The sequence below is a fragment of the Triturus cristatus genome, chromosome 1_1 (genome assembly GCF_964204655.1).
Source record: "Triturus cristatus chromosome 1_1, aTriCri1.1, whole genome shotgun sequence".
Taxonomy (NCBI): Eukaryota; Metazoa; Chordata; class Amphibia; order Caudata; family Salamandridae; genus Triturus; species Triturus cristatus.
In genome coordinates, this window is record NC_140579.1 from 555,036,291 (window position 1) to 555,063,507 (window position 27,217).

The 27,217-nt window shown below is 48.6% G+C and overlaps 1 protein-coding gene across 1 annotated transcript in view; it reads right to left on the minus strand.

Annotated features, from left to right (window-relative positions):
* The window catches only part of CELSR2 (cadherin EGF LAG seven-pass G-type receptor 2), a 691,477-nt gene that overhangs the window by 96,424 nt on the left and 567,836 nt on the right, over window positions 1-27,217 (minus strand). Inside the window, exons 27-28 of the mRNA XM_085643385.1 lie at window positions 27,108-27,187; window positions 26,120-26,246 (exon numbers count right to left, since the gene is read on the minus strand). Coding sequence (XP_085499511.1) covers window positions 26,120-26,246; window positions 27,108-27,187 — 207 coding nt within the window. The remainder of the gene's footprint in view (window positions 1-26,119; window positions 26,247-27,107; window positions 27,188-27,217) is intronic.

A 27,217-nucleotide genomic window follows, 5' to 3' on the forward strand; every position in this document is an offset into this window, starting at 1 on the left:
CTCAAATGGTAAAAGGTAGCAATGGCTGAGGGGAAATTATCTGCTATAAGGGAGACCCTGACAGAGGCCCTGAGTGACCTACAAGAGATCATTATAGATTTAGATGGTACTCAGAAGGTATTTTCAATCTATGAGGGTTTGGTCAATACTCTGGTATCCCTATTTTGTACAACTACGGGTAGCAAACCATGTACCTCGAGTAGGAACACCACCAACCCTTGGTACACGAGGACTTGCAGACGGAAAAAATCTGCCCTAATTATGGCCGTTAAAGGCAAGTCCCCTGTCAGGATCCAGGCTGCTAGAAAGGACTATAACCTGACAGTCCTCAAAGTGAAGAGAGAGTGGGAGGAACAGCACTGGCAAGCATTAGAAGCAGCCAGAACAGCGAAGGATGCTAGCCTTTTCTGGAATCTGGTCAGGAAAAAGGTTCGCCCCGATAGTGGGCTAATAACGAATAACATCTCGAGTAAGAGATGGTATGACCATTTTCTGAACCTATATTCTGGTCTACAGGAAATTACCTTAGACGGCCCAATTATCGATCCTTGGGCTCCGGGCCAGGAACCAAACACAGAACCTTTTTCCGATCTGGAGGTTAAAGCTGCTATCCAGCGAATAGTCCCGGGCAAGGCAGCAGGACCCGATGGTCTGCCAGGGGACCTCTTCCGAGCAGATTCGGTGAAATGGGCAAAAATAATTACACTGTTAATTAATGCTATTGACCACGGTTGTTCCTTCCCAGATTCCTGGAAGGGAGCAGAAGTTGTGCCTATTTTTAAAAAGGGGGGTAGGGATGACCCTGCCAACTACCGCCCGATAAGCTTGATCGATTCAACTCAGAAAGTAGTTGGTCGGGTATTGCTAGAGAGGATCCTTGCATGGGCTGATGAAAATAGGATCCTTTCCGACTATCAAGCTGGCTTTAGGGCGGGGACAGGAACCATCGAACAGGCGTTCAGGCTATTACTCCTATATTGGAAGGTGGTCAAGCTAGGCAAAGGCAGTCTTTACCTTGCATTTATTGACTTAAAGACTGCCTTTGACCTGGTCCCTCGTGAGCGCCTGTGGCAAGTCCTGTCAGAGCAGAGGGTGCCCAGGTATATCCTTAATATGCTAATTCGTCTGCATGAGGACAATTATGCCCAAATAAGATGGGGTTCACAGGGGCAAATAACAGCACGGATACCGGTGAACAGGGGAGTCCGACAGGGCTGTGTGCTAGCTCCCACCCTATTCTCTTTGTATGTTAAGGGGGTGGTTGAGCACCTACAGCAAATACCATCTGATGCCCCAGCCCTGGCGGGAGGAAAAATCCCTACTCTCCTGTTCGCAGACGATACCCTCCTTATTTCAAAAACCCCAAAGGGCCTGCAGACTCTTCTAAATAGCTTTGACCAGTTTTGTAACACCAGAGGGCTGTCCATCAATACCCAGAAAACAAAGTTCCTAATTTTAAATCCACCTAAAACATTTAGGAATCCTTCCTCACTCAACAGTGTACCGCTGGAGAGGGTTGCTACATTCGATTATTTGGGAATTCGTATTTCTGATTCCATGCTTTGGAGATCGCATGTGCAGAAAATGCTCTTGAGCCATAAAAGGGTGGTGGGGGCAATTCTTAAAGAACATCGTTCTTCACTAAATAAACCAATTGCCCCCGCACTAACAATCTTTAAGGCTAGAGCTGTAAGTTCGGCACTTTGTGGTGCCGAACTGTGGGGTCTATCTAATACAGACCAAATCTGCAGATCAGAAAACAAATTCCTGAAGGATCTATTGATGCTCCCCCAGAGGACACCCACTAAGCCCCTTTTATATGATCTTGGCTGCCACTCGCTTGGAGACATAGCAACATTACGTCCTCTTTTGCTGTGGGCCCGCTTGTCGCAGACACCTGAATTAGCTAATTATGCTGCAGGGCTCAGAGAGGTAATGGACATGGATGGGTGGCACAAGATTGACTGGTTAAAAGGTGTGAAAAAGCTTCTATATGATCTCGGCCTCAAAGAGGCCTGGATCAACAGAACCTCCCAACCAAAGGCAGAAATCAAGAAGGCGTATTGGCGGTGGGTTACCATGAATGACCTCCTCAACCCTAGAGTTGGAAGGCTAACAAAGGAATTTATGCAGCATAAGCACATAATGCACTTTGAACCCTACCTGGACCTAATACAAAAACCATATGACAGAGCTTTGTATTTTAAGTTCAGGGTAGGTATCCTCCCTTTGCGAGAATCTACTGCGCAGTGGAAGCCACCTCACCAAACTCACCCCTCTTGCCCAAGCTGTGAGGCTGCCATGGAGTCAATCCCACACTTTATGTTAGTTTGCCCAGCTTATAAAGTACCAAGGGGGCGTTGGCTGAAACCACTTTGCAGGGAGTTAGGTACCCGCAGTCACCAAGTAGCATTACGTATTTTAAGATCTGACTCAAGGGACTTCCATGCCTGTGCAACAGCTAAATTTCTTAGATGGGCATGGAGTTTTAGAGCGAGAAACTTGAGCATTATTTCCTAAATAATTTAAGTGCTCAAGTGGTGCTTGTTTTTTAGCACAAGCACTTTTCCCTTTACAGGCACAATGTATATACAAATTTTTTATTCTTTTAATGATCCTGTTTTTAAATGTCTTTTTTAACCAATTGTTTTATTTTATATTGCACCTAAAAAAAAAAATGTATTTAGGAGTACTGCAATTGTTTATTTGGGATTGTATAGCTTTTAAGATATTTTTTGTATCGAAATAAAGCTTATATTGATGATGATGACATTCTAGTTTTATATGCTTATATGTTTTTGAGTTCAGGTATTATGTCTAATTTTGATGATATATTACTTTTTACTTTCTGCCTCCCTTGTTCCTCTTTTCTCCCTGATCCTCCTCCCCTTTTCCACCCTTTTTTCCTTCCTGACCCTTTTATAGATTGTTATTGATGACGATTCTATTCTTATAATGTTTATTTCTCATCTTCCTTGTGAAGACTTCTTATGTTTATTAAATTTATTTCTTCAATAAAAATTTAAACTTAAAAAGTAAAGCGCACAATTACCCAAGGCGCTGGGGGCCGTCGGGAAGGTTAAGCGAGGTATTGCCCAGAGTCACATGGTGCTGGGCTAACCTGCCACCGGCACCGGGGATCGAACTGTGAACCATGTGGTCCGGAATCAGGCACCCTGGCCGCTGCGCCACACCTCTTGGATAAAGTTGGCTTTATAAACCTCCATCCTACATCGAGACACCCTGCACAAATGAATACAAGAAAAAAACGGCAACACAAACCGAGCATAAGCTCCTACAAACAGCTGCCAAATCCTAAAGTTTGTGCTTCACACAGCACATCTGCAATACATTTTGGAACATAATATTAAGTGACTCTTGGCTGTATATTTCTCTGGTTTAAACATGGATTAAAAATGTAGAGGGACCTCTGAAACAGAAGCTGCTCCAATCTAGGAAAGACCTGAAGACGCATCTCTATAAACAACACTACATCCTGATGCAGTAACACTCCACATCTGCTCCCAGAACTCTGCTACCTCTCCAATCACTTGTTGTCTCTATATTTACCCCTGTTACTGAACAGTGCTATGGTGACTTTTGGTTAGGTTTGTACTATACAAATAAATCATACATATACTTGCATGAAACAAATTACTTCCTTATTTAGTGAGGTGAATTCACACTTATTACCAAATTGTATTTTAATGTATGATGCTTATGTAAATTGTTTATACACCTCTTTGCAAAATAATCTACCACTTGTCTATAAAAATGCACAGTTACCACGGCTGATGGAAAAGGTTACTTAGCTGTAAACACAGATTTTTAACTTGTTCCTGATGTAGCTCCATAGGCTGTGCAGAAAGCTGCCTTCTAAAACAGTAAGCTCTGCTTTTTAAAGTATTTGCTCGTCATTGGTTGGTAGTCTGAAACCTCGTCTTTCAGGATTGTTGTCACATATAAGGAAGGCTAAGCCAACTGAATGTTTTATTGCATTAAGTAGGCAGGGACATTTTGTTTCAACATAAGCAACTATTGCTGACTGGTACTCTGGCGACATATAAGGGAAAGAGCAGCTGAAACCACAAGTAATGGTATATTCACGTCTCTCTCAAATATATAGGAAGATCCTCACAGACCATAGGGATACGAACAACCATCAACCTAATTCTTCCAGCATGCCCTGGGATGCCTGTCCTGAACGGCTGGAGAACAACTTGGTGTATTTAAAGTTTAAACACAGCCTGGTCTTAAGCCAGCCTGTCCCTTTCCTCTCCTAATGCTTCCAATTTTACTCTGGTACAAAAATATCCCTTTTATTCCGTGTGACGTTTCTCTGCTACTTTCTGTTCTTCTCGAGATGGGGTTCGGTTAATCAGGCTGAGGAGAGTTCTAGCTCAAAGAGCATGAAACTGAGATCCAGGCAAAATGAGCTATATGCAGATTTGTGACCTGGACCACTGTTTACCTTTCTGGCTCACGGTTTAGCTTATATTAGTGAAGAAGAACGCTCTTTCTTTAATTATATCTCCAGTTGAGTGGTGACAAAAATGAGATTTATTAAAAACTGTTTTTCTATAGTGCTTGCTACCACAGCTGTTGCTGGTTTATAGTGATCATGAACAGAGTGTACCTTACAGAGAGCCGCAGCCATATATTCTATACGGGCGGCGGACAGACACATCATACGCGATAGAAAGGTGGTGCAAACACCACTGTCCTTGGAATGAAAGCAATTAGGAAGACTGAGCTGTCAAAAAGAAAATAAGGTGCATCTTCTTCATCAAGCAGGAGCATTGTATGGAAAATAAGGAAAAACGACACAATAAGAAACATCGGTTATGCATGTCCTCAGTTTAGGGCCACCTAACTGGAATTTGACCGCAATCATTCTGAGTCTCCAAGTCTATCAAAAGAACCAAAGTTTCATCACGGTTCTCCTTCTGACATTAATCTCTTAGCATAGGAAACTGCAATCCTCTACAATTCAGTGTTGTTATTCACCGGCATACATATGTGTAGGAAACTGGGTTTTTGTTGCAACAACCTACCACTTTTCACCTGGTATTAGATGCAACTTTAACTGAAGTGAACTGGGTTCCTGCTAACCAGGTCCCCACTACCAGTTTTCTTTCCCTAAAAAATGTACAATTCCCCCCCCCAATTTGCAAAACCTTTAGCACCCTCTGTAAGTCCCTAGTAAATGGTACCCCTGGTACCTAGGACCTGGGGTACTAAAGAGGGTCCATAAGGGCAGCAGCACAAATTGTGTTGTGTTCCCTAACACTGCACGTGATATTTGTAAGTCACCCCTACAGCAGGCCTAACAGCCCTAAGGCAGGGTGCTGAATATGACATGTGAGGGCATACCTGCAAGAGCAGATATGGCCCAGTGCTGGTCAGTCCTATTACTGCCAGTGCAAGTGGACAGGTAAGCCATTTTAAAACATGTCTTAGAAACTGGTGCAAACAAGTTCCCCAGCTACGTGATGGCTTCACTGAAAATAGGGATGCTTGGTATCAAACATTTCATATTGATAAACCGTCACTGATTCCAGTGATGAATTTACCAATACATGCACCCAGAGGGCACCTTAGAGGTGTCCCCTGAGAACCTACCAGCCTTTGGTGTGCTTGCTGACTGGCTTCTGCCAACTGAGACACTGTTCTGACCTCCTAGGATGAGCACCTCGGGTCTCAGGAGGCCCAGAACAAAAGCTTGTTCGGGAACAGGGTGTAACATCCCCTCTCACAGGATGACCTGCTGATTAACCTTCCTTGAGTGGCCAGCCTCAAGAGGCTGCCGCCTTTGAAATGGGAATATGGCTCCCCCTCACAGGAGAGGAAGCCAACCCTTTTGTCCACTCCCCCCTTTGCACCTGGACAAGCGGGGGACTTAGCTAGTCAGGTAGGCGTGCCACCTCAAGGCTAGTACCACCCATAGGGTGGTCTACTGTGAGGTGGACACAAATTTTCAAAAGTAGCCATCTTTGTGATGGCATACTTACGAATTCTGGGACACGGTTATGCCCAATTCCCACAAGGGTTCATATAGGGTGCGAAGTGACCCCAAGGATCAGTAGCCCATTGGCTACTACCCTACCCTCCCCTAATGCCCCTAAAGTGAGGATTTAGAGGAGCCCTTGGTACCAGAGAAAGAGATCCTGATGACCTACGAAGAATAAGGACACGAAGAGCCGCAAAAGCAGAAGACTGAAGAGAGAACCTGACTTGGCTCCAGCCGTGCTGTACTGTCTGCCGTTCTCTGTTGAACCTGCTCCACAAATTACTCGTCCTGCAGTTTTGTGCCTCCAAAAACTGAGGACTGCCTTCCTTCAATAAAGCAAAACCAGGCTTTTCGGGCTGGGCTGTTCCCATTGGGCACATGGTCAAGACTGATTTGCATATGGCTAGGTCCAAACTGGAATGGCATGGTGAACAAAGAAACAATGGATTTAGGTCCAGATCTCTGTACTGGGGTGAATGTATGACATTGTTCTGCATTCTGTCCATTAATAGTTCTTTTTGCATTTGTCACCCCGAGTGCGACGGGTATGCTCAGACGTGAGTCCTGTGCTCTCCATGCCACTGGAATCAAGCTATCCTGGCTGAAGAGGGGTGAAACCCCGAAACCGGTCCTCGGATGCTTGTTTCCAGTCCAGGGAGGACCTGGCCTGGCAGTTCGGGCTGGACTGTTCCCATTGGGCACAGGGTCAAGACTAATTTGCATCTGGCTAAGTCCAAACTGGAATGGCATGGTGAGCATAAAAACGATGGATTTAGGCCCAGATCTCTATACTGGGGTGAATGTATGACATTGTTCTGCATTCTGTCCATCAATAGTTCTTTTTGCATTTGTCACCCCGAGTGGGACGGGTATGCTCAGACGTGAGTCCCGTGCTCTCCATGCCACTGGAATCAAGCTATCATGGCTGAAGAGGGGTGAAACCCCGAAACCGGTCCTAGGATGCTTGTTTCGAGTCCAGGGAGGACCTGGACTGGCAGTTTGGGCTGGACTGTTCCCATTGGGCACAGGGTCAAGACCGATTTGCATATGGCTGGGTCCAAACTGGAATGGCATGGTGAGCAAAAAAACTATGGATTTAGGCCCAGATCTCTGTACTGAGGTGAATGTATGACATTGTTCTGCATTCTGTCCATCAATAGTTCGTTTTACATTTGCCTTCAATAAAGACCAAAATCCTCCAAAGAACAGCAGAACAGTTCCCTGCATCCTGCGGGAATTCCAAAGCAAAGACTCTGAGGCTTCCGGAACGCCAAAACCCAACACCTGAGGCCACCACTGCATTATCACCTCCGGCCCGATTTGAAGGTGGCCACCGGTGTCAACAAGGTCCCACAGACCTTCAGAGCTCGTGTCCTTCATGGTTTCACCACTGGTGGACTCCCTGATGTCGACTAAAGCCTCTGCATGCAGGCCCCCTATTCCGCAACTGATCCTTGTAAGAAAACCCGACTCCTTAAAACACACCTGAATTCGTCGTCCCCACAGGCCGTGGAGAAGAGGACCCCAGGAGTCCCTATATCCCCGAACATTGCAAGCCTTGAACCCCCCTGTGGGCCTTCCAGTCAGAGCATGCAGCCTCTTTTCATAGTGTCCGATCTCCATAGACACCTATTGGGCTCCCAATGCTGTTTTGCACCCTGTACCCAGCCGCCCTCATGCCGCTAATGGTGTACTGCCGGTGCTGCTTTGGACCTTGCCCACCACTCACCTTAGCTCCTGCCGATTGGTCTTGTAAATCGCTGTACTATATCTGTTTGCAGGACTTGTTCTGCCTTCCCTTCTATAAGATAACATTGCAGAACTCAAAAATTGTGTTCACATTTTGAACTGAAAAGAATTTATATTTAAATACGTACTTGCCTGTATGATTTTTCTCAGATGCCTATACATATATTGTTAGAATGGGGAACCTCTGGTTGGCACAGGTAGGTACTTGTGACAAGCAGCGGTCCCTTCTTCTATTCAGGGCGAGGGAATTACCCCTTCAGAACAACCCCTGCTCACCCTATAGGTAGTGTGGCGCGAGCAGTCAGGGCTAAACTTCAGGGCGCTAGTCAGTTAAGCATTTATGATCACACACAGTAAACCACAATGATCCCCCACAAACGGACACCAGGCGTAAGTTGTATCAAAAATACGGATGCTTTATATAAAAGATTCTTTGTTACGCAGGCATGTACAAGACCATCAATAACGGTTACGAAATGGAAGCCACAAGATGATAATTAGGCACTGTTCTTGTCTTTGGTAACTTATTCGATCACGAGCGCTTCACAGGGCTCGGTTGAGTCGGTCCAGTCACGATGATGCGCAGGGCACCCAGGGTACAGTGATACGGGGAAATCAGAACGTTGCGGACCCCGAGTCCGATAGAGAGTTCACTGTACCTGGGAACGTGCGATGTGCTTGGACGAGTCTTCAGGAGAGATGCAGGTTCTGCACCTCGTGGGTCTTCCGGATCAAGAATTCAGCGGGCGGCTTTCGGTAGACAGGTGCGGCCCAGGGCCTCCGACACGGACTGTGCGGGAGGTCACTGCGGAGGGCGGCACGGTCAGACTCAGGCTGGGAGGTGAAGCGGGGCGGCCGGATACGTTACGACGTACGGGCGGCCGTCCGAGGCTGGATTTCACTTCCCCACTAGAAATCCGGCGGGAGGGCGAAAGGGCACCAAGCGCGCTCCAGTAGCAGGCAGGTGACAGGGAAGCGGGACGGCCAGACTCGTGGGTCCAGAGCGACTCAGGTAGAGCGGGGCTCTCGGCGAGTGGAGGCGGCCAGGCTTCTGGGTGTCACGGCCCTAGGAGGGATGCGAAGGTGCGCAGGGCACTCCGGCGGGAGAAAGCACACGGCTCGAATTCTCAGACGAGCGGAGACACGGTGAACCCACTGGTCCTGGGGTTCAGTTCAGGGGGCAAGCTCTTCTTCCAAGCCCTTGGAGATAGTTGAAGAACAAAGTGCAAAAGTCTCTTTCAGTCTTTTTCCTCTCCTTCCTTAGCAAGGCACCTACTGCAGGCCAGTCCCTCAGGTCAGGGAAAGTTACTCCTCCTTCAGCTTCTTCCAGGTCCTTCTAGTCGGGCAGAGTTCCTTCGTGGTTCAATCTGGATCTGATTTCTTAGGAGCCAGGCTCCTACTTTTATACAGGGATTCTTTTGTTCTTTAGCGCCAGGGGGCCTGGGCCTGGCTCAGTCCAGTTTTGGAGCACTCTGTTGTGGTGACTTGGCTTGTTCCTTTCAGCAGCAGGGCAGAGACATCAGCCGCTCCACAGGGGGCGGCGCCGGCTTTGTGGTGGCAGAGCACAGGTCTATTCAAGAGTCAGGGTGCACTCCTCCCACCCATCCTGGGGTAATCTCCCTACCCACCACCTGGCAGCCAACCTGTCTCCTGGAATCCCCCAGCCCTGCTCCTGTACCGTTGCTAGGCAGAACACACACACACAGCAGAGGCAGACTGAGATGGTTAGGCACGCAAAGGCTAACTTTCTAAAAGTAGCATTTGCAAACCCAGGATATTAAAATAACCTTTACTAAAAGACGTATTTTATTATCCTGAGTTCAGGCATACTAAACATGACTTTCTACCATGCTCTCTGAGTCCACTGGGGTCACAGCGTGTAGCGATCCCAGCAGCCCATTCTGGCCTATGGAGAGCAGGTAGCCTTCAATAGTGAAAAACGACAATGGCTGTAATCCACTATTAAGACATGCCACACCATCAGGGCATGTCCTACCTTATACCTACAATGCACCCTGCGCTCAGGCCTACCAGAGGGGTGACTAACATGTAGTTAAGGGAAGGTTTAGGGACTGGTAAGTGGGGACACTTGCTCAGTCAGCGCGACGGTACCAGACCGCGCGCAGGGTCTGCAGTGGCAGACCCTAGACACATTTTACCCCGCTGCTTCGGTGGGTGGCACAACCAGTGCTGCAAGCCCACTAGCAGCATTTGGATATACAAGCCCTTGGCACCCCTGGTGCACTCTACTAGGGACTGATAGTAAACCAAATAAACCAAACGTGGAAGTCAATTCACATAATACATTTTACCATAGAGAGCACTTGCAATGTGGCACTGGATGGCAGTGGCACAGTGCCCTGAGCAGCTAACATCAACACAAAAACACATTGAGGCACAGACAAAAATGGAAGGGTGACCCACGCCAATGGTGCCAGGTCTAACACGTGTCCCCTCCAGCTGAAAAGTGGGGAGAACTACCCTACCCCAGGGAGTTCTGCATCACTAAGGCGGAAAAACCTGGACAGACCGTCAGCATTGGCGTGATCTGTGCCAGGGCGATGCTCCACCGTAAAGTCCATACCCTGTAGGGAGATGGACCACCTCAACAGTTTTGGGTTCTCACCCCTCATTTGCATCAACCATCTGAGGGGCCTGTGGTCGGTCTGAACCCGGAAGTGAGACCCAAACAAGTAGGGTCTTAGCTTCTTCAGCGCCCAGACCACAGCAAATGCTTCTCGTTCTATCGCACTCCACCTTTGTTCCCGGGGAAGTAGCCTCCTGCTAATAAAGGCTACGGGTTGGTCAAAGCCCTCCTCCGTGATCTGTGAGAGAACAGCCCCTACACCATGCTCTGATGCATCCGTCTGCACCAGGAACTCTTTGGAGAAGTCAGGAGCCAAGAGCACGGGCGCCGTGCACATGGCAGTTTTCAGGGTGTCGAAGGCTTTCTGACAGGTGTCAGTCCATATCACTTTTCTGGGCTGCTTCTTCGAAGTCAGCTCTGTCAAGGGGACAACGATGCTGCCATACCCCTTGACAAACCTCCTGTAGTACCCGGTGAGTCCTAAAAAGGCCCTCACCTCCGTCTGGGTCTTTGGGGGCTCCCAAGCCAGGATGGTTTCAACTTTGGGTTGGAGGGGCGCCACCTGGCCGCTCCCCACTTGGTGTCCCAAGTACACCACTGACCCCTGCCCGATCTGACACTTGCTTGCCTTGATCGTGAGGCCTGCTTTGCGCAGCGCCATCAACACTTCCCAGAGATGTTGCAGGTGTTCTTCCCATGTGCCGCTGAACACTGCGATGTCGTCCAGGTAGGCGGCGCTGAACTCGGTCAGCCCAGCCAACACCTGGTTGACCAACCTCTGGAAGGTGGCAGGGGCATTCTTCATCCCAAAGGGCATCACCCGGAACTGGTAATGCCCATCTGGCGTAGAGAATGCGGACCTCTCTTTGGCCCCATCAGTCAAGGCGATCTGCCAGTACCCAGACGTTAAGTCAAACGTGCTGAGGTACCGTGCAGCCCCTAACCGATCGATGAGCTCATCAGCTCTGGGGATGGGGTGCGCGTCAGTCCTCGTGACTGAGTTGAGTCCTCGGTAGTCCACACAGAACCGGAGTTCGGGCGTGGCACCCGGCGCTGCAGCCTTTGGGACCAAGACCACTGGGCTGGCCCAAGGACTGCTGGAGGACTCAACCACCCCTAGGGCAAGCATCTTCGAGACCTCCTCTTTGATGCAGGCCCTGACCCTGTCAGTTACCCGGTAGGCCTTGTGCTTCACAGGTAAGCTGTCTCCCGTATCCACGTCATGGACGCACCAATTTGTGATACCGGGAACCAGGGAGAACAGGTCGGGAAACTGCCCCAGCAGCTGGCGGCAGTCACCCTGTTGCTCAGGGGTCAGGGTGGGTGAGAGGTTAACTCCATCCACTGACCCGTCTCGCTCTGAGGCTACCAAGAGGTCAGGAAGAGGCTCGGACTCCTCTTCCATCCCATCATCGGTGGCCAAGAGCATGCCCACTTCGGACCTCTCCAAGTGGGGCTTCAGTCGATTGACATGTAGGACCCTTAAGGGGTTCCTCGGAGACCGCAAGTCCACCAAGTAGGTGACAGAACTCTTGCGCTCCACAATCTCAAAGGGTCCTGTCCACTTGTCCTGGAGTGCACAAGGCTCCACAGGGGCCAGGACCCACACTTTTTGGCCAGGTTGAAGCTCAACCAGAGTGGCATTCTGGTCGTACCACCGCTTCATTTCCTCCTGGCTGGCTTCCAGGTTTGCCTCAGCAAGTTGCCTGAAACGCCTAGTCTGGTTCCGGAAAGCCAGCATGTAGCTGTATACATTCTGGGGAGGTTTCCTGGGAGATTGCTCCCAGCCTTCCTTGACCAGACTAAGAGGTCCTCGTACTGGGTGGCCATACAAAAGCTCAAAGGGACTGAACCCTAGAGACTTTTGTGGCACCTCGCGGTACGCAAAGAGAAGGCATGGTAAGAGGACGTCCCACTTACGCCTCATGGGTTCCTCGAGACCCATAATCATGCCCTTCAGGGTTCGGTTGAAGCGCTCAACCAACCCGTTTCCTTGGGGATGGTAAGGTGTGGTGAACTTGTAGGTTACACCACACTCTTGCCAAAGGGACTTCATATATTTCGATATGAAGTTGGTCCCCCTGTCAGACACCACCTCTAGAGGGAATCCTACTCGTGAGAAAATTCCCATCAGTGCCCGTCCCACCACGGGGGCCGTCACTGTCCTCAGAGGGATGGCTTCAGGGTACCGGGTGGCATGGTCCACCAAGACCAGGATAAACCTGTTGCCCATGGCTGTCTTGGGGTCCAGTGGCCCCACAATGTCAATCCCCACCCGCTGGAATGGGGTACTGACCACAGGGAAAGGTTGGAGTGGAGCTCTCAGCTTCCTTCCACTCTTGCCACTTGCCTGGCAAGTCTGGCATGTCCTGCAGTGAGTGTCAGAACTCCTGCGCATTTGGGGCCAATAAAAGTGGGTGACAAGCCTTTCAAAGGTCTTGTCCTGCCCCAAATGTCCTGCTAACGGTACGTCGTGAGCCAGCCCCAGTAGGAAGGCTCTGAACCTCTGGGGTACCACCAGCGCACGGGCTGACCCAGGTTCAGCAACCTTAGGCTCGGAGTATAGGAGGTCGTTCTCCCAGTAGATCAAGTGAGTTCCGGACTGATCACCATTGGCCTGGGCTGCAGCCTGCTGCCGCATACCCTCTAGAGAGGGGCACTCTTTCTGCTCCCTGCAGAATTCCTCCCTGGTGGGGCCTCCTTCTTGCTGCCAATGGGTCAGCTCAGGCAGGTCCCCCAGTTCGGCTATCTGTTCCCCGGTAGGCTCCAGGGCATCCCCCTCAAGGTCTGCTTCCTCCTGGGCCGTGGGAACGTCAGGAGCCGGATTCCCGTGCCTCCCTTGCCCTCTCTCTAAGGCCGGTTCCTGGGCCTCTCCCTCAGGCTCCAGGGTTCCTTCAACACCCCTACCGGCTGCCATCGACCGGGTGGTCACACACGCCCAATCAGGCAAGCCCACCATCCGCAGGTGAGTCGTCTTCTCCACCTTTTCCCAAGGGGAGCTCTCCAAATCGTTACCTAGGAGACAATCAACAGGCATGGCCTCTCTCACAGCCACTTGCAGAGTACCAGAGACCCCCCCCCACTCAAAGGGAACCTGAGCCATTGGACACTGACTCTCTGTGTTGTCAGCGTTGACAACACGGCAGAATGCGTGCGGGACAACCTGCTCTTGAGACACCAGGTGTTGCTTGACAGCAGTCACACTGGCTCCAGTATCTCTAAGAGCCCCCACCCTCTTGCCATTTATGGTCACCCACTGCCCATACTTTTGAGTATTGGGGGGCAGCTGGGCCTCAGCGACCATCTCACGGTCTCCTAATGAGACTAGGGTCATCTGTACGGGATCCCCCGCCCCTTGGACGTCTATCTCCCTCCCCAAGGCTACACTATTCACCTGCTTGGGGGGTGGAGCACCAGAGGGTGCTGGTTTACCATACAGGGGGCACTTGGGATCCACGGAAAGGTGCCCCAGGTTGTTACACTTGTAACATCTGAGGGGCCCTCTTTGAACAGGGTTACCTGTCGGGGCCCCGGTCTGCTTCGGGGGTGGGGGTGGCTGAGAACCTTTCCCTTGGTTCCCTTGGGAATTACGTTGGGGCCCTTGGTAGAACTCCCTCTGTTTACCCTTGTCCCCCCCACTCTTCTGCTGGGGACCCTGAACACCCTTGGCGGGGCCTCCCACGGGACCCTTGTGGACCCTGGTGCTGATCCAGCGGTCCGCCTCCTCAGCAAGCTTCCTCGGGTTGGACAGCTTGCTATCGATCAGGTGTTGGCGTAGCTCAGGAAAACAATTATCCGACAAGTGCTCCCATGCGATTAAATCAAACAGCCCTTGGTAATCATCCACCTTGCTACCCTTCACCCAACCATCCAGCGCTCTGCAAAAAAAGGTCACATATTCTACATAAGTGGTACCAGGTTTCTTGGTGCAATCCCTAAATCTCTGTCTGTACAATTCAGGAGTCAACCCATACCTTGTCATAAGAGCCTCCTTCATGTGTGGATAGGATGTGTGGACATCAGAGGGGAGGTCTAGCAGTGTGTCCCGCCCCTCACTCAGGAACCTTCCCCACAACCCCGCTCCCCAATCCTTCTCAGGGACCCGGTGGGAGGACATGGCTACTTCATAGGCCCTAAACCACTGCCCAATATCATCCTGCTTATAATATTCTTTGACTACATCTTTAGGAATGTGCACCCTTGACTCGGTTGAATTGCTGCCACCAGAGGGTGAGTTGTCTAAACTCCTGGCCTTGAGATCCAACTCCCTCATTTTTACCTCATGCTCCATGGCCAGTTTCTGCCTTTCTCTCTCCATTTGCAGTTTTGCCATCTCCACCTCGTGTGCTCGGGCGGCACTCCTGTCGGCCAACTCCTCTGGCGACAGGCCTCTGCTAGGCTCAAACACACCTTCGGGGGGTATCACCTCCCGGGCATTCTCTGGGAACTTTGATTCGTGCCAGGCTCTCAGTGCTGTCACGTACTGATCCTTGTTGCTTAGTCCACTTTGCTTGATTCTGTACTTGGAGAGATATCCCTTCAGGACATCATTTGTGCACTTCCTCAGTGCCTCGGGCTCCCAATCGATGTCATCTACTCCAGAGAATACAGAGGGCGCTCCGCCTCCGTTGACTGCGCTAGGCATGGTTTCTTAAGGTGGAGATTTTTCTTTAGCAACCACTGTCACTCAATCTGTGGCTGCGTTATAGGTCTGCTCTACGTGGTGATCAATAATTCACTGTATGTAAATCATAAATGCAAATTCGAAATCCCACCGCTGCCACCAATGTTAGAATGGGGAACCTCTGGTTGGCACAGGTAGGTACTTGTGACAAGCAGCGGTCCCTTCTTCTATTCAGGGCGAGGGAATTACCCCTTCAGAACAACCCCTGCTCACCCTATAGGTAGTGTGGCGCGAGCAGTCAGGGCTAAACTTCAGGGCGCTAGTCAGTTAAGCATTTATGATCACACACAGTAAACCACAATGATCCCCCACAAACGGACACCAGGCGTAAGTTGTATCAAAAATACGGATGCTTTATATAAAAGATTCTTTGTTACGCAGGCATGTACAAGACCATCAATAACGGTTACGAAATGGAAGCCACAAGATGATAATTAGGCACTGTTCTTGTCTTTGGTAACTTATTCGATCACGAGCGCTTCACAGGGCTCGGTTGAGTCGGTCCAGTCACGATGATGCGCAGGGCACCCAGGGTACAGTGATACGGGGAAATCAGAACGTTGCGGACCCCGAGTCCGATAGAGAGTTCACTGTACCTGGGAACGTGCGATGTGCTTGGACGAGTCTTCAGGAGAGATGCAGGTTCTGCACCTCGTGGGTCTTCCGGATCAAGAATTCAGCGGGCGGCTTTCGGTAGACAGGTGCGGCCCAGGGCCTCCGACACGGACTGTGCGGGAGGTCACTGCGGAGGGCGGCACGGTCAGACTCAGGCTGGGAGGTGAAGCGGGGCGGCCGGATACGTTACGACGTACGGGCGGCCGTCCGAGGCTGGATTTCACTTCCCCACTAGAAATCCGGCGGGAGGGCGAAAGGGCACCAAGCGCGCTCCAGTAGCAGGCAGGTGACAGGGAAGCGGGACGGCCAGACTCGTGGGTCCAGAGCGACTCAGGTAGAGCGGGGCTCTCGGCGAGTGGAGGCGGCCAGGCTTCTGGGTGTCACGGCCCTAGGAGGGATGCGAAGGTGCGCAGGGCACTCCGGCGGGAGAAAGCACACGGCTCGAATTCTCAGACGAGCGGAGACACGGTGAACCCACTGGTCCTGGGGTTCAGTTCAGGGGGCAAGCTCTTCTTCCAAGCCCTTGGAGATAGTTGAAGAACAAAGTGCAAAAGTCTCTTTCAGTCTTTTTCCTCTCCTTCCTTAGCAAGGCACCTACTGCAGGCCAGTCCCTCAGGTCAGGGAAAGTTACTCCTCCTTCAGCTTCTTCCAGGTCCTTCTAGTCGGGCAGAGTTCCTTCGTGGTTCAATCTGGATCTGATTTCTTAGGAGCCAGGCTCCTACTTTTATACAGGGATTCTTTTGTTCTTTAGCGCCAGGGGGCCTGGGCCTGGCTCAGTCCAGTTTTGGAGCACTCTGTTGTGGTGACTTGGCTTGTTCCTTTCAGCAGCAGGGCAGAGACATCAGCCGCTCCACAGGGGGCGGCGCCGGCTTTGTGGTGGCAGAGCACAGGTCTATTCAAGAGTCAGGGTGCACTCCTCCCACCCATCCTGGGGTAATCTCCCTACCCACCACCTGGCAGCCAACCTGTCTCCTGGAATCCCCCAGCCCTGCTCCTGTACCGTTGCTAGGCAGAACACACACACACAGCAGAGGCAGACTGAGATGGTTAGGCACGCAAAGGCTAACTTTCTAAAAGTAGCATTTGCAAACCCAGGATATTAAAATAACCTTTACTAAAAGACGTATTTTATTATCCTGAGTTCAGGCATACTAAACATGACTTTCTACCATGCTCTCTGAGTCCACTGGGGTCACAGCGTGTAGCGATCCCAGCAGCCCATTCTGGCCTATGGAGAGCAGGTAGCCTTCAATAGTGAAAAACGACAATGGCTGTAATCCACTATTAAGACATGCCACACCATCAGGGCATGTCCTACCTTATACCTACAATGCACCCTGCGCTCAGGCCTACCAGAGGGGTGACTAACATGTAGTTAAGGGAAGGTTTAGGGACTGGTAAGTGGGGACACTTGCTCAGTCAGCGCGACGGTACCAGACCGCGCGCAGGGTCTGCAGTGGCAGACCCTAGACACATTTTACCCCGCTGCTTCGGTGGGTGGCACAACCAGTGCTGCAAGCCCACTAGCAGCATTTGGATATACAAGCCCTTGGCACCCCTGGTGCACTCTACTAGGGACTGATAGTAAACCAAATAAACCAAACGTGGAAGTCAATTCACATAATACATTTTACCATAGAGAGCACTTGCACTGTGGCACTGGATGGCAGTGGCACAGTGCCCTGAGCAGCTAACATCAACACAAAAACACATTGAGGCACAGACAAAAATGGAAGGGTGACCCACGCCAATGGTGCCAGGTCTAACATATATCGATACTTGCTATTTTTATAAATTGTTGTGGATCTCCTGCTAGAGTCATGTGTGTCATTTCTTGATTGTTGTGTGTATTTGCAGATGTCTTGCACTTCTTTCAGTTAAGCCTAACGCTGCTTGAACACACTACCCCTAATAGAGCACCTTGGGATTGCTAGAGCAAGCCCCTGCCCACTTATAAGGGACTCTTAACACGATGTGAGAAAGTACCCTTTTTCTGCATGGTTGCCCCCACTTTTTGCTGAATTGCTGTTATGGTTTGACTGAGTGTGCCCTGGGCTCCTGCTAATCAGGTACCCAGGGCCTAAGTTCTTTTCCTAAAACTGCATTGAAGCCTAAACCCAATTGGCATCTTTGGCCACAGGTCAGCCCCTGGTAAATGGTACCACAGGTACCCAGGGCACCATGACCAGAGAAGGCCCTTAAGGGCTGCAGCACTTATTGTGCCACCCTTAGAGGTCCTGTACCCTTGCACACACACTGCCTTTGCAGGCCGCATGTTTTGGTGCAGAACAAAGTGAAGAGTCGACATGGCACACATCTCTGTGTGCCATGCCTACAAACCACTGCCCTGGCATAGATCAGTCACCGCTCTAGCTGGGTACACTATACCAGTGGTGAGGGTACAGGTGCATAAGCCCTGTACCCCTACAGTGTCTACGTCCATTCTTAGACATTGTAAGTGCAGTGCTACCATTAGGAGTATATGGTGCTGGCAGCTTGTCATTACCAACACCACAGCACCATAATGGCTACACTGAAAACTGAGAAGTTTGGTATCAAACTTCTCAGCACATTAAATCCACACTGATGCCAGTGTGGGATTTGATGAAAAATGCACACAGAGGGCATCTTAGGCTGAGTGGCTGCTTTTCAGCTGCCACCACCAGACATGTTTCTGGACCCCTTGGTCGAGAGCCTGCTGCTCTCTGGGGCCCGAAACAATGCACATCCTGGGACGAGGTGCCAAGCCTCCTCCCCCAGGATGGGCAGGATTCACAAAGGGGACGCTTCAAAGGCTTGCCGCCTTTGTGAGCTTCCCCAGGCCAATTGCTGCTTTCACCAACTGGTCCCCACTGGTTCTGACCCCCACTTTGGGTGGGAGAACCGGCGGGAAAAACAAGTGAGGAACAGAGGTGTCCCCACCTCTGCCAACTCCACCCCTCAGGAGGGGGAGGCGAGATTAAGCACAACTCACAGTCCACGCCATCTTGAAGATGGGGGGACTCAGCCAACCAGGGACAGGCACATGCCCCCCCTCCCACTGGAGGGTGGCAGAATAGGCGGTGTACCCACCCCAGGGAAGGGACCCATTGGTCCCTGCCTTATACATACCTGTAACACCCCTAAATCTAGTATTTAGGGGCACCTCTGAACCTTGCTTCCTCAGATCCAGACAAGAAGAAATGAAGAAGAAGGACCGAACAGCCGTGCAGCAACTAACAAGAGGAAGATGCAAACTGAATTGGCCCCAGCTCCACCAGCCTGTCTTCCCCCTCGAACCTGCTCCTGCGAAACCCCGGCGTGTCCTGCAGCCAGCGACCTTAAAAACCCTGGAGGACCTGCCTGCCTTCACTTCCAAAGACTGCTTTTCCCATGAACACCGGATTTGTTCAACTGCAACCTCTGGCAGCAGCCGAACACCGCAAATCTGCCCCACTCTGCACCCGCCGTCCACGGCCCGAGCTCGGGTGTGCAAATACCATAAGGAGGTCACCCCGGTGATCCTGAACCGAGATCCGGCAACCCCTGACCTGCCTCAAGCCTCCAGTCGACGCCTTCAGTCTAAATCCCGAAGGACCCCCAAACCGCGACCAGGAGCTAGTAAGAAGATCCGACCCCAAAAGGTATTCCCTGCACCCGACGACCCACGGCCTAGTGTGCCCAAACCAAAGGTGCCTAACCAACCCCTAACTTCCCAACGTACCTCTCGAAGTGGTGGTCGCACCCGGAAGTCCTTCGCCTACCTGCCTGCAGTGCTTTTGCAAACCGGAGGTTCTCCATTGGAAACAACAGAGCATCCGACATCAAAACAGCACCCTGCACCCAGCCGCCCTAGTGCCGCCGAGGGTGCACCTTTGGTGGTAATTTGTTTCCCTATTTGCCCTGAGCTAAAGTCCAGGAGCTTTGCTCCTACATCCCAGTGTCATGCTTGCCAGCAGCCACCAACTTGGTGCACCCTATCCCCCATTGGATAACATTGGGCCTAAACACTCTGCACCCGGTGCCGCTGAGGGTGTAACAAGAGTGCATCACTGACCCTGGGGGACCCCTGAGTCAACCCCCAGAACCTCAACTCCCATTACCGAATACTTACCTAAAAAACGATAACATATTTTTTCTTACCTGTCGGTGTAGTTTTGCAGCTTGAAGATTTTCTGGATTCACTGTGCTGTGCATTATTCCGCCATCTTGTGGTTGGGTGGGTCCGGAATCGTAGTATTTTCTCTCTCTCTTTTTTTTTTTTTGCGGCCCATGTGGGCGGCGACGTCCCACCATTTGGTGTCCTTCGTGACACTTTTTCCTGAAAAGATTTTTAGTGTGGACTTTTGAAACCTAAAGAAATTCTTTAAAATTGTACAATTTAACAAAAACGCTTTTACTCACCTGTTTACATGAAATGTCCCAGTGCTGCATCCAGGCATACAGCACTGAATAAGAAAAGTAATCCAAAAGTAACTTACCTGCTATTTTACTGAAAATCCCATTCAAGTCTATGTATTGTATTTAAAAGTGATTGCATTCAAACCATAGTACATTTACAATTGCAATTGAACTGTTTCACAATCAGCATTCACTACTGTAAATTATGTATTGCTTTCCTGTGCCAGGCTTGCTTGGCTCTAGAAATAAAATAACCAAAAGAATATTTTTATACAAAAACAATTGGTCTGAAGTTCAGTCTTCGAGTGTGTGAATTCATTTGCTGACTGAGTGTGTACAACAAATGTTTGACACTGTCCTCTGACACTGCCTTACTGCTCAACCACACTACCACAAATAGAGTAAGGTTCTATTTAATTTTACCTCTGCCTACCTTTGGAGTTCCACTGGACTCTGTGCACACTATACCTCACTTTGGTATAGTATATACAGAGCCAGCTTCCTACACACGGTATATCAGATTATTGACATATCACATTAAGAGCCCGATTCCTACAGTCACCTTTCTAAAAGGTTGCAAAGAGAGGCGCCGCTCCTCTTTCATCATAGATATTGCAAAAGGAAAGATACAGACTGCAGGATGACTTATTTAAAGGCTGACCCTGAACTATATGGTGACCTGACAATCACTTGTTCAAATCTATTCAAGGCTGACTCAGCCTTCCAATTCTCCGACGTTGGATTAATTGAGTATGTTGGAAAGTGGATTTTTATGTGGTGTTGTTGTGAGACTTCACCACGTAATAATGTCACAATCTGTGTCAGGTCCAGTTGAGTTCTTTAATAAAACAAGTCATGGCTAGCTATGGCACAGAGCAGTCAAGCTTAATCAAAGGAACAAGTGTAAAGCCTTTAGAAGTACCAAAACAGTCAATAAGAAACACAACATAATAAAAATATGACACAAATTTATAAAAATAAGGTATATTTTTAAATAGACACCATAACAACAAAGATTTGAGGGAAAACTAAGATATGATTTTTCAAAGTTAACAAATTACTGTTGAATGCAATAAATCGTTGCAAGTAGCAGGTTGTATGATAGAAGCACGCACGCATGGCTAAACTAAGCGAGCCTCTACCACGCAGCCCAAGTCACTAATGCGTCTTTACCATGCAATTTCATGGTATAGGCATGAATGTTGAAGAGGTATGTGTGGCTAAGGTCACTAATACCGCCCCGACACTAATACCGCCCCCCCCCACACCAGAGCACTAAAACCCTGCCCCTTTACTAACACTACCCCGACCACCCATTGACTCTACCCATTTCCCCCTCCTGCACTAAGGCCTAAACCCTGCCCCTTTGCTTACACTATGCCCCCCCACCCCCTTCCAATACCTTGAAACCTCCTTCAACCCCACCAGGCCTAAAAATCACCCTGTCTATCCATTCCCCTTCCACTGTCCTAAGGCCAAAAACCCTGCCCCTCAACTTACACTACCCTGACACCCGCGCTGTCCCTTAACCTACCTCAACCCCTTCCACTGCCATAAAACATACACCGCCCCCCGCCAGCCCCACTCACCTCACAGCGGCATGTTCCTGCATCCGTATTCACCGTCTTCTGTCTAGCCAGCAGCTGGACCGTGCACTGCCTTCACCGGGCATATGAGGGGTTTAGGCTAATGCGTGGTGAAGGCAAGTGTGGTTGTGCTTGCGTAGTCGGAACACACGTGGTTAAGACCGCGGTGTTCCAACTGTTCCCCCAAGTAGCAAAGCAGTTTTGAACAAATGGTCTAGAATGGCTACTAAAACCCTCTTTGACGTGCCACAACGAGTTGGGAGCCAGTCCGAGAGACTACTTAGGTCCAATGAAACAGTTACCTGTAGGTTCCAGCAGTCTCAGGGTCCTCACTGAATTTGTATCTCTTATTGTGGTCCAGCAAAGAAGTAATCCTTAAGCTGGGGATTCTGGATGCTAGAGACACTGAAGAGGTGCTTCCTGGAGCCACCCTTGACTCCACAAATGTCAGGGGTCATCTCCGACCTCAGGACTATACCTCCCACGATACACCAGTGGAGTCCAGTGCAGGTCCAGTTACAACTGGTTATCTGGCCTACCAGTTACAGCAATCTCAGCGATTACTTTCAGGTAAGTACATCTTTACTGGGGCCCAGAGTCCACTCTGGCTTCAGTCACGGGTCAAAAGACCTTGGGGGCACTTGGTGACAGTCAAAGCTAGGTCTTCCAAGTTACAATTTGGCATCCAGCGGCGGGCAGGCATTCCAGGGCAACTAGGCTCTCGAGGGTGCAGGCTTCTTTAGCATTAGTAGTTCTGATGCTTAAAAGGGACTAGTCAATTAGAGTCACTTCTTCTGTCATGGCACAAGTGGAGCACTTTCCATGAGTGGGCAGAGCAGGCACAGTTCTCTTTGAGTCCCCACAGTCTTTAGTGCAGTCTTTCTTTGCTGGGACCAGGGAGCAGCAGGACAGTTCTTCTGTCTTCTTTTCAGTCCAGTAGTGATCTGAGAACTGTGTGCCAGTGAAGCCACTTTTATGGCAACTTCATTTTTGCGGGAGTGGAGGACTCACTAGCCAATGGAGTAACCCTTTCCACTTTACATCATTTCCTGAGGGGTTGGTACACCAGGAACAATTCCAGATTACCCTTCTTTTCCAGAAGCCAAGATGACTCAGGTCTTCTCCTGTGGGGACCTCTGCCCATACTCCTACGATACACCCAGCATACCGAGCCACTCCTCCTGGAAAAACGGTTTGAAGGAGATGCTAGTCTGTCTGCCCACACAAAGAAGGGTGATCAATTTCTTCGCATGAATCAATTAACATCCGTCCCTATACAGATCAACCTCCAATAACCCTGATCTGGGTCCTTTTTCTTTTTTAGGGGGTGGAGAACGTAGGGTATGGATTGCGAGGAGGCGTCGAAGTTCCGACCCGGGAACGTGCGTTAATGAACCAACGTCACAACAGGTCTTCTTCAGGACAGGGGTCTGGACAGCCAGATATAGTGGTGTTGAATTCCACTTGTAGGCCTAAAGGCAGCCAATTAATCCACCGTCCAGTTGGATTCTTATGGTAAGCTTCAGCTGGAGTTAAGTGGGTACCAGCGAGGTTAAACCAAAAATTCATCTATCATAATGATAGCCTATGTAGGAATCAGTAGGCCGCAGTCGCGTGCGTCGATCACTGGCTACACCTCCTTGCAATTCATACCCTACGTTCTCCACCCCCTAAAAAAGAAAAAGGACCCAGATGAGGGCTATTGGAGACTTGGTGTTAATTGATTGATACATCTTATGCATTGTTTTTAAATACTTGCACTGTACATATTGTATTCACTTTACCACCTTGTCACTTTATGATCACCTATTCATTAAAGAGTCAAGTTTTTGTCTCTTTTTATTATGAACGTGGTTTTGTGACAGTTTTGCAAATACAAAAAAAGAAACAATTATAATATACAAATCTTGAAAAGAACTAATTTGGGTGTGTTTTGTGTTACCTATTTATATTGGAATGGTAAGAAATTGATCACCCAACAGAACCGTTTGTAGTATATTTTGTAAACGCCCAGGTTCTGAGGGATACTGGGTTACCCCATTACAGTTCATGTACAAAAAAGGAGGGGACAGACTAAGGGGTGACCAGCATTTGCTTCATGGAGGCAGTAGCCTCTTTGAAGCTGGGCCATCTGTGGCCACCGCACGGTAGTCATCTAGCTGAAGGAGGACACACCCCCTCCCACCAGTAAATTCTCTTTGTTCCTGTTCCCGGGAGCACTTCTCACTTCCTAGCAGGGGAGCAGCTTTTGTCTCGGGTGACAACTAATATAGATAGTAAGCAAGTGCTACAAGAGGTTAAGCCAACAAAGTGGTGACTTTCTAAAGTCACCTTCCTATTAAAAGTTACCTCAGTAATGTGTTGAGTTTAATGTAACATTTAACATGATACTTTGGAGTAATATCGTCAGTAGTCCTAAATGGAAGTTAGCACATAGAGCAGTAGCTAATATAACTCCATGTTAGCCAATGGGTGCACAAGTCAGAGAAAAAGGCAGTTTTTAGTTTTCGCTGTCAGGGCATGTCTAACACAGGAGGAACACGCACTTCTTTTTAATATATAGTACCCTACCTTACGGGCTTATACGGCCTTCCTAAGGGAAGACTTATAGATATAAAAAGGAAGGTTTTGAGTCGGCAAAAGGGGTTATTTTGGCATATTGAGTTGCCAGTTTAGAAGCTGCCCCAATAGGCTCCAATGACAAATCTAGAGCCATGTTTCACTTTGTCATAACAGAGGTGGCAAAGCAAGTGCTGCAATTCTCAGGTGGCACTTAACTTACTAGCCTTGGGTACCAGAAGTACCACATACTATGCACTATGCCAATCAGGGGTTAGCCAACATCACATACACGTTTGAGGGGTCTGAGCACATGCCTTGGTGCCTGGACAGCAGTGCATTACATAGTGGAAAAACCCGCCGCATCCATCCAAAATTTAGGGAGTTGATCATATAAAAAGAGGCACTTTCATACAGAGTACCATTTCAATTGAATAATACTAACACATTTTTACCAAGCCCCAAAACTGCATATGAGCAGAAGAAAATGATACATATAGAAACAGGTTATTCAACATATTGACCAAAAAATCTGTGATTGCTTCCTGGATGAATACACCCTCATCTTGTTAAAATATGGCTTTCTAGTCTATTTTATTTATTTTAACATGTTGGGCACCTTTTCATTTTTCTGCTCATCTGCCATCTTCTAAAATCGATATCCCCAAAAATGGGGGTAGAAGACACAATGCTTCATCACTTCTACAACAGTTTAATACAATGGACAAATTTAGATCACACTCCCTCCCGCTTTTACTGGCTGGCCCCTAGACTCTATCCTATCACCTCTTTATTTTAACCTCTACATGGAAACACTGAGGGAACATCAATCCATCATTACACCAATGACACACAAATATATCCCGAAATATCAAACCCATCAGACACCTTCACCCTCTATTTAATCATGGGAAACCGTACTAAATGGATAAGTGTATTCTCTTAAACTTTTCCCCTCTAAAACTGAATTCCTCTTGCTTCACACCAAAATAATACCCTATGCTAATTTCTTAAGAGTTCACCATTGACCATAATATATCCATGTCAGCACACATCTCCAGTCTAATCGCAGCTGAATCCTTCCAACTCCAGCTCCTTAAGAAATCAGATCCTTTATCCATCCTCAAGATTTCAAGACCGCGGTTCATGCCCTAGTACCTTCAATCCTCGAATGCAGCAGCACCATTCTTGCAGGCTTCTCCAAGGCTAATCTCACCCCTCTCAAGTCCATCCTAAACATGGCCACTCGCCTCGTCAAATGCACACAAAAATTCTTAGCACATCACCACCAGCCTGGAAGACCTCCACTAGTTCCCATTAGGTGCTAGACGTCACTTTAAAATGTCTTGCATCACCCATACCTCCATACATCTAGGTCTGCCCACTAACTTGAATACCAAACGCAAGAGGTAACAGAAGTAACTGGGAACAATCTTGTATGATTCTCGAAATCCGAATGTAAAAACAAATCCAAACCCTTGAACCAGGCCTTCTCATGCTAAGTCCCCATTAGGACCCAAGAATCAACAACCTTCTTCATTACTGAAGGAACCTGACAATCACCTATTCAGAACCTATATGACACACCTTTCTCCTCAACAGTCTTTGCTTCCTCCACACCCTCTTAACCTGTAACTTTCATTCACTGTACTGGTTCCTGGTTAGCTACATTGTCTATGTGGCTAGGTCTGTGCTATAAAAATACAAAAAATAAAAAATATAAACATCTTCATTGAATGTGCTATATTTAGACAATTCTCTTTCAACTCAACACCACAACATTTGGGTTTTTACTATCAGACTCTTCTGTAGATTTTTTCACTTTTATTTGGGGACAGAATAAGATCCTTGAAAATTCAGACAAATGTTCAGATCCAATCAGTGTGTGGAGCACAAATCTGTAGAACTTGTATACTATCATCTCTGCAACACTAAGCTCTCAAACATACCTGGATGCAGTTAGCTCCTGCAAAGATGTAATGAAAAAGAATTGTGTCGCTGTTCACAGAAAGCAGTGCGAGGAGCCAAATGGCACTGACCAACACCAGTACCACTAATGGTGTCTGCAGGCCAGACCTGTAACAAGCAAGAAAGGAAAAATAGTATATCAATGATCCGCAGTCTGGCATGCTAAACAAAACATGATGCTAGGGGATGTATATAAGATCTAGTGAACAAAATAATGCAAAGCTAAGGTTCTTGAGTCTACTGAACACATAAAATACCAAGGGAAGAGGAAGATCTGGAGTCTCCTATGCATTAGCATTTGCAAGAGTGGGTCTGAAAACTATGCTATAGAAGTGTAAAGGTTCTGAGATTTACCCCACACAATGGGAATGGCCTCATATATACGCTATGCAAATGAACGGCAATGTCACTCAAATCTACTTGAGACAATGGGAAGTGTAGGTTATCTCATCTCTGTAAATAATATCAATGCAATGATATACACACTCAATGAACTATGAAGAATATGAGATCTACAATAAGCAAATCATGGGAAAAGTTCAAGATCAACTCTTCACAAACTATGAGGGGTATGAGATGTACTCTGAACAAACAATGGGGAAGGTCTGAGATGTAATAGATACAATTTACTCCACGCAAGCAATGCATTATCTATTATCTGCTCAAAAACAAACCATTTTGAGAGACAATGATCAAATGATCATAGGCACACTCCACCTATCGAACAATCACCCACAGGCTGAGGCTTTCTCCCATGATATTATACTCCGCCCACTCTTGAACGGCAGAATGGTTGTAAAATAACTCCAGTTGGAATTTGTTCTTCAACTGTATAAAATTACAGGCTGAACAGTCACATTGTAGGTGATTCTACACAGTTTGGGTTATTTGGTCACATCTGTATTTTTCCTCAGCCCCGTCCTGTGATATCGCAGAGGACGCATTATTACACCAGGTGCAGTTACTCACGCTGTTCCATGCTTCTCAAATCCTTGGTGCTGTGCCAAGCAGGCTGCTTTGCCGGCCAGTATGTAGAGGAAAACGCTCATCTGTTAGAAAGCAAATGGAAACAAAATGTA